Below are 13,143 nucleotides of genomic sequence, written 5' to 3'. Positions count from 1 at the left end.
ATCCACCCCAGCTGCGGAGGGCCTCTTTGTGATCCTGATGGGTCTGCGTGAAGATTCAGTTGTTTCTCTTGAGATTGACCAAAGGCTTAGCCCCTGATGAGGAAGGGAGCTCCTCTGCCATCTGCTGGGCCCTTTGGTGGTTGTTTCGAGCTTGAAAAGTTCCAAAATCTCCTATTTGCATTCCCCATGATCCTAGATTGGGCAGAACCTCCACCACTTCTAGGGACATCCTGAGTTGGCAGGGCCCTGATTTTCTCTGCAGTCAAGGACTTGACTTTGTGTCACCAGATACCTGGCCTATCACAGCAGGGCAAGAATCAGCCATCAGTGCCACATCTGTGGACCCATCCTGGCCAGGCAACTATTTCCTCCTGAGGGAACCATCCCATTTTGGATGCACTAGCTTCTGAGCACAGATGCTGCCTGTAGTCCCATCACTTGAAGTGACACTGACAGAGTCTGGGTGGCTGACCTTCTGGATGGGTGGGAGGAATAGCCATTAACACACTATGGCATCTTGTCTCTGGGTCCCAGATCGTTGGTGTCTGCACTGAGGAACTCCATGCAGCCCAGCAGTGGAATGGGCAGGGTATCCTGGAGCTGCTGCGGATGGTGCCCATGTGAGTACATCCCCTCCCTATGAGGTGGGTGCCTGGCTTCCCAAGCCTGGGGTGGGACTCCCTTCTTCCCCCACATGTGGGCTTCCCCTTACATGGCTGTTCAGGCACTGGCTTTTCACATCAGGGCTTCCTGACAACTTGCTCCCTGGTGGCCCCAACCAGTGACCACTCCCTTGTGTTCTGGGCCTGGGGCAGCAAGCAGGGCAGGCTGTAGGCCCAGCCCAGACCCTCCTGCCCCCTTTCTTTATCCACAGCGCTGGCGGCCCCTGGCTGATAACTGACATGCGGAGGGGAGAGACCATATTTGAGATCGATCCACACCTGCAAGTATGTCTTGAGTGAGGAAAACCTTTCTAGCACACTGTGCCTAGGCCTCTTCCAAATAACACTGGCTTTCATCCTGGGAAAACAAGGAGCGTTATTTGTGAGTGAGTAGACATATGGCATGATTTGGAACTTGTCCCCTGAATTCTGCAGAGTGCATAAGGGAACAGAGATTTCAGACCAGGAAAACTGGTCTCAGACACATGTATTTTTGCATTTTAAAAGGATATTTTATTGTATGCAAATCAGATATCAATAAGCCTAATGTTCAAAAATATGATGGCTAGCAACTAAATCAGTATAGTGGATATTGCTAGCTCAGTATTCACCCTCCCACTTCCCCCTTCTATAAAGAACATAGACTTTCTTTGAGGGAGCCATGCCACCACTGTCACCAATATCCTAAAACAGACAGAATCGGTGATGTCACAGCCATGTCGCAGTGGGGAGTCCTGATTGGTCTAATGGTCTTACCCTTTCTAGATACATTTTCATCTTGACCAGTCAGATACCAAGCTCCTTCCCTGGGTAGGCTGGAATTTCTTGATGTGTAAAGGAAGTCTTCATACACATAGGCCTGCAGTTGCCACTCATATGGCCTGGCTGTATAGAGTTTCAGTGTCATCTTTGATTTTTTTAGAAGAAGCACTCTTTTTTGCAGGCAGGTGAATTTTGAAAGCCACATAGAGCATAACTTCCTTTCTTACTGGTTGCTTATGAAGCAGGAGCAGCAGATAGCTGTAATGTGCCTGGCATGTGTCTGCCTCTACTTTGCCCCGGCCAGTTGCAGGTCATTGCTTCTGTGAAAATCTGGTAGGACACAGGCAGCTGCAGGATTTACATGTCCTCTAGGAGGGATAAGAGGTGGCAGGGAAGAGGCAGACACATAGCCAGCAGTCCCTGCCTTCTTTACTGCAGACCTGTGAGTTCTTGGGTAGAAAGCCTACTCATCCACAGATGAGGCTCCTCCATTTTCCTAGTGCCTTTAACACTGAAGTTTTCAAATTGCTGCCAGGATCCTCTGTTATCTCTACTTTAAACTTGGTTTCCTTGTAACTTCTGCTTATGCAAGAACCAGGAACCACTAAGGGTATGTTTCCCTAAACCCGTGTACTACAGCCACACTGGGATCCAGCATGGGACACTGTGGGCTGTTGTTTTACCCCCTTCATGAGTGCCAAGTATTGAGAAAGAACCTGGTCCTTTGAACTGATAGGGTAATAAGCAGCCTATCATTTCCTGCATGCCAAGAATAGTTCTCTTCCTAATCTTTAGGCTCCCCTGCAACCAGCTAGCAGGACCAAGAGTACCTAGGCTAAGGGGTTGTTTGTGTTTTTTTAAAATATATATATATTTACTGATTTTAGAGAGGAAGGGAGAGGAAGAGAAAGAAACATCAGTGATGAGAGAAACATTGATCGGCTGCCTTCTGCATGCACCACACTGGGGATGGAGCTCACAACCTGGGCATGTACCCTGACTAGGAATCAAACCATGACTCTTCTGGTTTATACGTCAGTGCTCAACCACTGAGCCACACCGGCCAGGCCCTAGTCGTCTTTATAAGTAAGCAGGCAGCCCTAGATGGTTTGGAACAGTGGATAGAGCATTGGCCTGCGGACTGAAGGATCCCAGGTTTGATTCCGGTCAAGGGCGTGTACCTTGGTTGCAGGCTCCTCCCTGGCCTGGACCCTGGTCAGGACTCATGCAGGAAGCAACTAATCGATGTGCTTTTCTCACATCAATATTTCTCTCCGTCTTTCCCTCTCTCTTCCACTCTCTCTAATAATCAATGGAAAAATATCCTCTGGTGAGGATTAAAAAATAATAATAAAAGTAAGCAGGCAGACCTTGATGAGAAAGTCCAGCTTTTTTTCCTGGTGACTCTGTGCCAAGTGGGAACTCCTCTGTGCTCATGTGTGCCAGTCTGGGCCTGCTTGCAAGTGGTTCATTTTAGGTTGGCTCCTGTTCCTTTGCTCCAAGCGCTACCACTGGCTAGGTGTGTGCCTAAACAAGTCCCTTAACTTCTCTAGGTCTTAACTCTTTCTTTTTTACTTATAACGTCAGTGGTCTTAGCTAGTTGAGCCAAGAGGTATTCTTAGCTTTTTGCATCAGTAAGGGGCTTTAGGATGGCCACTGGAGAGAGGGGAAAAGTCAGACTCTACCCTAAGCAAACTAGGGCCCACATGCTTCTGCCTGGAGCACAGAGCTGCTCCCTTTCATCAGCCGGTCCCTGTCACTGCTGAGAAGCCCAGCTTTGCCCAGGCTAGTGGTAGCACTGGAAAGGAGGAGAGTGTGATTGATGAGAGGGAGGCATACAGAGCAAGGCTTAGGCCAGCCGTAGGCAAACTATGGCCCGCTTTGAAATGAATAAAACTAAAAAAAAAAAAGACAGTACTCTTTTATGTAATGATGTTTACTTTGAATTTATATTAGTTCACACAAACACTCCATCCATGCTTTTGTTCCGGCCCTCCGGTCCAGTTTAAGAACCCATTGTGGCCCTCGAGTCAAAAAGTTTGCCCACCCCTGGCCTAGTCTCAAGAAAAAGGACCTTACTAGTATGTAAGCTTACCTTGTGCTTCCCAAGTTAGGCTCCCTGGCCCATCAGCAGCCAGATGGTGCTTGTGGAGGCCTGGAGAGAAGGGCGTGCAGACTTATTGGGGTGCTCACTCAGGAGCTTTGTTTGGCCCACATGGTTGTTTATGAGCGAGATTATTAGAGCCTTCCAGATGACCTTTAATCCAAAGCCCAACCTCACAAAACTGTGTTTTACCAGAAACCCCAGCGGTGGGGTGTTTGGTCTTCCTCAAGGCCATTTGGAGGGTGTTTGTACTCAACAGTGCAAGGCCTGCACGAAGGCAGAGCCTCAGGTGAGGGCTGCAGGCGGTCACTGACCTCCAGGCAGCCATTTCATTCCAAGAAATGGAAATAAACTTCACCCGGAGTCCTTTGTCAAACAAGTTAGCCGTGCAGGAAGTCCTGCCCTTCTGCTCTGTGGTGGTGCTTCACGGTGACCACTCCCCCTGCTGTTAGAAGAAGAAACTGCAGATGTGGAGCCAGGGAGAAGCTGGTCTGAGTCCTGGCCTCTCCCACCGGTGCCAGCTTCCATCTCGTTCTTTGTAGTAGCCAACTGAGGAGGTTCTTCCTGGATGATGGGAGGAGAGGAAGGACTGTGCTTTTCCTTAGGGAAATAGTTCCTGGTTCTGCCACATTAGCAACACAGGCCTGCATGGGTTGAGCAGAGCCGAGGCTTTGAAACAGGTGTAAAGGTCTTTTTACTGAAAGTTGATGATAGAAGAGAAGCTTCCCTTGGGATTTTTCTTCTTCCTGGCTTCCCCTAATCCCGGGTTCCCCTAGAGGAGTCCTGTGGCTGGCAGAGACTGCTATGTGTTATAGCCAGAGATCCTGCTCTTCTAGCACTTGTCCTGTGCTCAGCACCTACAAGGGCTCAGTAAATACTGGAAAGGCAGTGTTGACCTTGGGCCACCGGTTCGCTGAAGGAACTCTGGCTCTTTGGTTCTTTCTAAGCAGGAGAGAGTTGACAAAGGCATCGAGACGGACGGTTCCAATCTAAGTGGTGTCAGTGCCAAGTGTGCCTGGGATGACCTGAGCCGGCCCCCTGAGGATGACGAAGACAGCCGAAGCATCTGCATAGGCACACAGCCCCGGCGGCTCTCTGGCAAAGGTAGGAGCTCTCACCCAGCCTTCCTTCTCCTCTTTCCCCAGGCCTGGTTTTCAGGCTCTGTAGGATGGGTCTCTGACATAAACAGCCCCTTCAATAGTTTCTTTCCTGGCAGGATTTAAACAGCATGTGAAGTCTTCCAGCAGGGTGGGATTAAGGGAGCTTTGCTGACCCATTTCTCCTGTTCCCTTTGTGTGTATTTCAAATGTACCACCAGCAGTGACCATTGTGTTTTAGATTTATCCCTTGCAATCTGAGGTCATGGAGGTGAGTGGAAGCCGTAGAACAGTTACAGGAAAAGGCCACAGTCCACCCAAGTACAAGAGAACAAGCATCGGCCACCCATGGAATTGACTCAGGGCCCAGCTCTGGCCTGAAAACCATGCCAGACCGAGGATCACTCTGGCCTCAGGCCTTAGACAAAAGAAGCCTGAGTGTGAGGCCAGCTTGCAAGCTTCCCTGCCCCACCGTCCTGCAGATACAGTGCTAGGGACTGTGGGCAGGGGACCCTGTGCCCATTACATTCCAGGTGAGGCCATGGAGGAGGAGGATATGGCTCTCTTGTTGGAAGCTCGTCATGTTGGTCTTGGCTATAGAAACAGTTGTGGTTTTTAGCAAAGAGCATCCATAACTAACTCCAAAAGAAAAGCAGCCATTTACAAATATACAGCTTCTTTTTCTGCTTCTTTTCTCTATTCCTCCATTTTTCTTCATTTTTTTTGAAGAATAAGATACCCATAGTCCTGAATAAAATGCCTACATATGTGATAGCACTTACGAAAGGTTTTCTTCCCATAAAGGACAACTTAAAACCCTAACACGAATATCTGACCCAATATCTGTGTCAAACGCATGGGAGGTTTCAAGAGAACATATACAATTACTGGAATCATTCAGTACTTTTGACAAAAGAGGTAATTTAAGGAGGAATTCATAATCTTGTCCAAAATTTCACCATCATTGGATATTTTTTTAAATTATAAAAGTAATCCATGCTACTATAACAAGTCAAACAATTAGAAAAGTTAATCATCACCTCCATCATCCATTCCAAGCCCATCCTTTGAGCAGCCAATGTTAATTTGCTTTTCTGTATGTGTTTGTAGTTTGTGGAGGTAAGACTTAGGCCAGAATATCAATATAGGGGATCAGACTAGTAGGCTTCACCCAAAGACCAGCAAAGCAACTTGCAAAGAAATAATCCCACCCGGGACTCCTTTCTCATCTCTTGGCCTTTGCCAGACTCATGGAGAGGCAGGGTACCTGGGCCAAGGGGAGATGACCTCAGCATCTCACTGACCCAGCCCACAGGGAAGGAGTAGCAGGACCACATACCAGCTGGCCACTCGGAATCCAGAAATGTGTGTAAGAGACACCTTACCGTTCATGGCAGGGCACTTACAGCCTTTACGGGCACCCATTTCAGTGGGCAGAATCTGTGGATGGTCTGGGGAGTCACTGCCTGGAACTGTGTTAAAGTTAGAGCTGGCGCCTGACTTCAGGAAGGGAAAGGACAGTGGAGAAGAGCCCTCCCTGTCTTCTACAAGAATGGCCTCTTCAGACCAAAAGTTTCTTGAGAACATGATGCCTTGTCAGCCCTGTGTCCTCAAGCTGCACCCACTCAGATCTCGCAGCTGATGCCTAGAGCAGGCTCAGGAGGCCTTCCTGGGGGCCTTTCCCCAGCATGTCTACAGAACCAGGTTCCAAGGGCCGGGTTGGGGGATGCTGGGAGTCCAAAGGACCACTAGACAACTTAGTGGTGTTGTTGCAGACACGGAGCAGATCCGGGAGACCCTGAGGAGAGGACTTGAGATCAACAGCAAACCCGTCCTTCCACCAATCAACCCCCAGCGACAGAATGGCCTCACCCATGACCGGGCCCCGTAAGTTCCCTACCACAGCGGGGCTTAGTACAGCTACCTGTTAGCAATGTCCCAGGGCTGGGACAAGGGGACAGTTTTGTCCTGAAGGGCCTGTTTCTGTGGCTTGCCTGAGAGAGAACAATGCTGATAGCCCTTGCTGGATGGGCCCAGGGTCTGGGGAATACGGATCTGTGGGTCATAGATAGGAAAGGGCCTCAGGGGGGACCCAGCAGAGCAGGAATATAAACATTAGTAAATATTTATATGGGCTGTGTGAGCAGACGGGAGGCCAAATTGGGGCAAAATCTGAGTTGGGGCCTCCCAGCCTTGTGGGAGCCCATTGTGCTGAGCACGGCTCCCCCTTATCTCAGCCTCGACCAGAGTTGCCCTTCCTTCCTTCCTGGAGCCTGGTCTCCGGCTGATAGCTGCAACCCCAGGGGCCTCACTGTCTGGCCAGCCCCATACTGGACGCCTGCTACTGAGGCCCTTCTTCCTGCCTGCCTTCCATGGGGCCCAGGGCAGGGAAGGGAAGTCCCTTGCAGGCCTCTGCTGCCTATCCAGGGGCCTCCATAGCCCTTGGGAGAGACTGTGGCCACCCCAAGGTCGGATCCGTTGCCTGCTGACCTCTTTTCCTCTGAGAGGGGACAAATGGTGGATAGGGCTGGAGCTGGGCATCCCCCTCTGCTCTTAGTCCCAGGGCAGCTCTAGGGAATAGCTGCTGGCAGGGGATACCTGGGAGCTGGCAGGCCAGAGCAGGAACCTGGCCTGCCAGGGAGGAAGTTGCTGTGCTCTGAACTAAAAAGGAAGCAGCTTACTCCTGCAAGACCAGTGTAATCTGTCCTCCTTCTCAAAAGTCTTTATTACACACTTGCTGTGTGGCAGGCTCAAGATCCAGGGGTCCATCTGGGGTGCAGACTCTTTTAGGGACACGTGAACAATTAAATTAATTAATTAGCTAATTGGTGTGAGTCTGGCTGTCTGTGCAATTTTTTAGAAATAGCTCCTTTCTATTCTAGCTCCAGATGCTCATCCACAAGCCCCGGGAGTGGTAGGGATTTAATACCCTGCAGAAAAGACAAGTCAGCATGATCAGGAGTAGTTAGGGAGGGCTTCTCAGAGGAGGAAGAACAGGAGCTATGGACCCTGAAGGCACCCTGGAATTGTAACAAGTAGGGGAAGGTGCTGACAGGGATGGAACAGGAAGGCCGAGCTAGTTAAGTTAGTGCTGGTGCTGGGAGCAGATTGTGGAGTAGAGAGAGTTGCTCTGGGGACAGGCCTGCCCAAGGGGGCTCACCGTGCAGAAGCCATGAGAATTGAGCACTTTGGCAAGTGCCAAGAGAAGCCTCCACTGCTTCCTCAGAGCAGTTTTCAACTCCAGCAGTAGGTTTCTCCAGCCACTTACCCTGAAGTAGCTGGCTTGAGGCATCATGATCTTTCCTTGGCAGCAGCAGATGGCCAGGCTGGGTTGTGTGGCATCTGGAGCCTCTCCACCTGTGAATCTGGACCCTTTCCCAGGCCACACTCCTTGTGCCCTGAGCTTGGCTTCTAGGCCCCCAAGCCCTGGTGATAGGCCTGGAGGTACTTGGAGGCTTAAAGGCTCAAGTAGTTTGCCTATAACTTGCAAACAGTCTTAGCCCTGATGGCCCTTCCACCTCTGGAAGGTTCAGCTTTCTAGGCAGAAGGGCAGGGACTCCTGTGGAGACACCCCACTTGCCCCTCTTGTATAGCTGATATAGGTCCGAGGTCTCACTTCCCGTCTTGGGCATACTTCCAGCTGGTGTGGCCCCCGGACATTGCAGGGAGGCACAAGTCTCTGGGTTTCTAGATGCATACATACCGCTCCTTCAGACTGGGCAGTGGGCATCAGATCTGGTCCGAGGGCTGTCTGCAGATACAAGACAGAGGCTGCAGCCTCCACCCTTTGACCTGAGCTACATAGAGATGGGTAGGAATAGACCAGAGGTGCCAGCCCTCTGGTATCTCCCTTTCCTGCAGCTCAGGTACCCAGTCAGGTCTCCCAAGTTCCAGAATCTGCAGTTTGGAGGGAATCGGAACCTTTCCTCTGAGGTTCTCAGTGCCGGTTACTAATTTGTTAACAATTGGTTGAGAAATGGTTCCTCCTCCTTTGCCAAGAATATTTTCCAACACACCCCTCAAGTCTCTCAAGACTCTGGCTCCCTGTTATCTCATGATCAGCGATGATGGACTTGATTCAGATAAGCAAGCACAGTTGTAATATTGTGCTTCCCACTCTGGGACTTGACCCCATTTCAGATAAACCACATGGCTTGCAACTGAGAAAGCCAATCCCAAACGTGCTGGCACCAGTGTTTGCTCCTCCCTGGGAGGAGGGGGGAGCAGCCAGCAGGGACCTTTTTGTGCCTACAGGTCTGATTTCCCTTTAGTCTGGCCCTCTGAGCTGGGCATTCAGATGCATGGGCTTCCCGGGTCTGAATGAGGCCTGAGGAAGCCGCAGTGCAGAGGAGCTGATGGAGCCCGACATTGGCAGCTGGGCCCTGGCCTACCTGGGGAATCAGGTACTTGCTGTTTTCATGCCTCAATAGCAACTAACACTTCAGTCACACCTTGTATGTGCCACGTGATGTTCCAAGTGCTTTGTAGCATCTGAATTTAGCTCATCCTCATAGTCACTCTAAGAAGTAGATAATCTTATAGATGAGGAAACTTGAGGTAATAGAGGCTAATGAGCAACTTGCTCACGGTTATATCAGGGTGGAGCTTATGGCGGGCTATTAGCCATTAATACAGTGTGATCGTCCTCACCCCATGAGTGGGGATTCCGTGAGGGACACACAAGACTGTCTCTGAGGTGGTAACCCTCACTGGTGGTTCTTATCTAACTAGTTGGAGCACAAAGAGAGACCTTTCACATGACATCCAGGGCAAGGCTAAATCCTGGAGTTAGAAGCGTACTCTGCATATTTAACCCTGGAGAGGACATTCCATCAGGCTCCTGCTTCCAAATCCCAGAAATAACGAGCTGTGTCTATGTCATAATTGGCTTATTTATACCAGAGCTACTTTTTGACACAGAGCCTTTTCTTCATGCTCAGAAACAAAACCAACCCTATCTGTGGCCCCTCTACCACCTCAGAGGTTAGGGATTTCTTTCTTCCTTGAGGCCTTACTTCCTGCTTCCCAGAGAGGCAGACCCCCCTGGGCAACCTGCTCCTCTCCCACTAGCCCTTGCCACCCCCCCCTCCCCCGCCCTCCCGGAAAGGGGCTCCTTCCAGCATTTCACACCTTGCGTTCCTGCCGTGGAGTTTATATCTGCCTTTCCCCAAGGTGATCAGTGGAGAAAAGCCTCCTTGGGCTTGGCTGGCACATTCCTTCCCACTGCCTGCCCGAGTGAGTTTAGGAAGCATGTTGAATAGTTCCTTTGTGCCACTAAGGAGAGTCCACTAAGGAATAGAGACAAACCTGGGGGGGAAAGTCACTGGGCATCTTCCCTGTCTGAGGTTGCCGGTTAAACATGCAGTTCTACCGTTAAACATGCAGTTCTACAGAGTCTGGCCTTAGCTCCCAGCCTCCTACAGTGTTTCAGAGGATGTGAGTGTCCGGTGCATCATGTGGGGACGTTTGCTTTCTATTAACTGTTACTCTGATGCCGGGAACCTGCAGCAGTGTCCCAGGACCTCCCCCTCTCCCTCTGCCAGCGACTCACTGACTGAGGTGGGGGGACCTTTTGGGAGCCTGTAGATCAATATTCTCCCAGAGAGGGATTCAGATATGTGTGTATACACAGGTTCTGGCCGTGGGAAAAACTCTTTGTAGTTGAGGCACCTTTAAAAAGCAAACTATCCTTGCTGATCCAAGTTTCTTGGTCGTCTGGACTTGCACCAATAGTTTTTAAGGTGTTTTTTTTCTTTTTGCCTTAATTTCCCAGAGAATTAAAGTTTTGAATTCTGTTGTGACATTCTCAGCTGCACCCTCCCTCCAGCACGGACACACATACCCACACATAAATTCTCTCCACTTTTATGGGTGTTTCTGCTCCCATTTGTTTGGCCTCCTGGGTGGGGTGACCTTGCTGCCTCTCTTCCCGAATCTTGAATAGCTTGTGACCTGACTAGGGAGTCATCCTTTAGGAAAAAATGTGTTTTGTTTTGCTCATCCTCAAAGCCATGAATGTTCATTAGGAGAAGAAAATACCTAGTTTGCATCCAGTGAGCTGGGTGAAAGAAGGTGTGTTTCCATCTGGGAAAATAGCTGGGCTGTTGCTATTGCTGCTCACACGCAGGGCGGTCTTCAGTAACCCTGTTCTGAGAGGTCTATGGCATCAATGCAGTGGCCAGCCCGGAGCCTGCATCTGTCACATTGTCTTCCCTCATCCCTCCCAAGCTCGGGAAGTATCGTTTTTTCACTCGAGAGAAAAGCCCAGAAAGAAAGAGGTCTGCTCTCAGGGTCTCTGCCAGGCCCCACAGAGCTGAGACAGACCCAGACCTCTGTGATGTACGTGTGTCGTGCTGAGTGCCTGCCTTTATTTGCCTTTCTCAGAAATACACGTTTGAAAGGGTAAAACAAGGTGCTCCACAGCAAATCCAGCTCAGTGAACGTGTTTGAACTCCATTCTCTGCTCCACTTCCCCAAAGAGATGAAGCCATGCTCATTGTTGACTCCCCAGCCTCGAGTTCATGGCCAGCCCATTGAATTCCCCGTCCAAAATACATCCCCGCATCCTCAAGTTGCACAATCAAGAGTGTTTTTATCGCCCATCCTTGATATTCATTGTCACCCAACACTTCAGCAGTGAGTCACTGCTCCAGAGAAGGGAAAAGGAAGGCTCAAAGGTGAGAGCTGGAGAGAGGAAATGACTCAGTGTCTCACAGAACGGGAAGCCGAGGGCCCTGGCTAGAGTGGTCTCCTTCAGGAAAGCAGGGGTCCTATTTGTCCACCCAAGCAGAGCCCAGGCTGGGATGGAGGTCTCTGGTGCCCAGAGGAGTTGACGGTTAGGTAAGGAATCCCTTAATCTTAATGTAAGTTTTCTCACTCTGTCTTCAGCTACACTGTGTCTCACTGTTCTGTTATCACATTCCATACTCGGAATATTCACAGAGAAAAGATTGCTTATCATTTGGTTATTGGTTTACCAATGCCCTGCCTTTTGCTCCTGGTCTTGTCCCCATCAGAGAATTTCTCAGAATGACCAGATGATTGAGCCTTTTGCTTAACAGTAATTGTGGAGGTGAGCTGGTGCCCTCATCCCCACTCATACCCTGTTCTAGTCCCGCCCTGAGGACAGGCCTACAAGTAGTTCTTTCTCTGGAAAGTTCAGAGCTTTCGTCAGCAATCTGAAAGCAAAAGGAATAATCTCCCGGCTACACACAGAATCCAGAGATTGGGCTGGGCTCAGCGGGCCAAACCCACTTCACTTCTGAATAGTTGCCAACCCTGATGCCCTGGTTCCCACTTTGGGCAAACCCAAGGAGAAGGCCCTAAGTCGTGTGGCTAGTGTATACGTCACCACTGTCATGGGACTGGGATTGTGGCTAAAAGGAGCCTTGGTGGTTAGGCTCCTCTCATTTCCATGCCTGCTGCCATTGATAGAATCTAACCAGTACCCTGGGGTTAAAGTGGAAAAATTAAGACTTTTCAATCTGAAGAGACCACGGTGGAGAAGAAAATGGATAAGGTTCTGTCAGTGTGTAGAGTATGGGTAGGGTGAACAGGGGCATGTACTGTAAACTACACAGCACTAGAAATCAGGAGTCTTATCTTGACACTGGAAGGAGATGGTATTTTTGGATTCGTAGAAAGTCACCTTATGCAGTGGGAAGTGTAAATATAGAATGTGTTATGCAGACAGGTGGTAAAGGAGAAATGAATGGAAAGATTTAGATCAATTCCTGAATTACCAAGGTGTGCCTCTAAGCTATCTCATAAATCTCCCCTTGGTGCTCCCAATACAGGAGGAATCCTAGGCTAAACAGGTTTTTGTGGCCAAACAGGCAGTTTTTATTGAGCATTGCCATGTGCCAGGTCCTTGTATGAGCTGCTGTTGTCCTCATTTTATAAATTAGAGCACGGAGGCTTAGCTGTATTAGATAACTCATCTAGAGTCAATAAACTGGGAATAAGGGTCAGAGCCAAGATTTGAACGTTGGGTTGACTCCAGATCCAGGCCTCTTCACCACTGGATACTGCCTGTCAAAGAGGATACAAGTGGGATAACTGCCTGCCAACTCCCAGGAAAAAGATAACTGGAAGTCTGCATACCAATGCACGGAGTAAATGTGGTATTTTAGTTTGCCTGGAAACCCAAGAGGGTGGCAGGTTAGAAGAGGGGGACCATTTGGCTGAGAGAAACATCCTATATAATAAAGAGGTAATATGCAAATTGACCATCATGCCCTCGCACAAGATGGCCACCCCCATGTGGTCACAAGATGGCCACCCCCCATGTCATCACAAGATGGCCGCCACAAGATGGCCAGCAGGGGAGGGCCCATGTCATCACAAGATGGCCACCCCATGTGGTCACAAGATGGCCGCCCCCTATAGCCATGCACATGTTGTCACAAAATGGCCGCCAGCACATCATCATCAGATGGCTGCAACAAGATGGCCGCCACAAGATGGCCGGCAGGGGAGGGCAGTTGGGAGCGATCAGGCTGGCCGGGGAGGGCAGTTG

General features: G+C 49.9%; 1 protein-coding gene across 1 annotated transcript in view; it reads left to right on the top strand.

The window, feature by feature from the left end:
* SUFU (SUFU negative regulator of hedgehog signaling) overlaps nucleotides 1-13,143 on the top strand; it is a 90,886-nt gene that overhangs the window by 53,609 nt on the left and 24,134 nt on the right. Inside the window, exons 7-10 of the mRNA XM_015559271.1 lie at nucleotides 535-620; nucleotides 875-947; nucleotides 4,479-4,632; nucleotides 6,401-6,512. Of these exons, the coding sequence (XP_015414757.1) occupies nucleotides 535-620; nucleotides 875-947; nucleotides 4,479-4,632; nucleotides 6,401-6,512 (425 nt within the window). The remainder of the gene's footprint in view (nucleotides 1-534; nucleotides 621-874; nucleotides 948-4,478; nucleotides 4,633-6,400; nucleotides 6,513-13,143) is intronic.

Source organism: Myotis davidii, unplaced genomic scaffold (genome assembly GCF_000327345.1).
Source record: "Myotis davidii unplaced genomic scaffold, ASM32734v1 scaffold332, whole genome shotgun sequence".
NCBI lineage: Eukaryota > Metazoa > Chordata > Mammalia > Chiroptera > Vespertilionidae > Myotis > Myotis davidii.
This window is presented reverse-complemented; position numbering and strand designations above follow the sequence as displayed.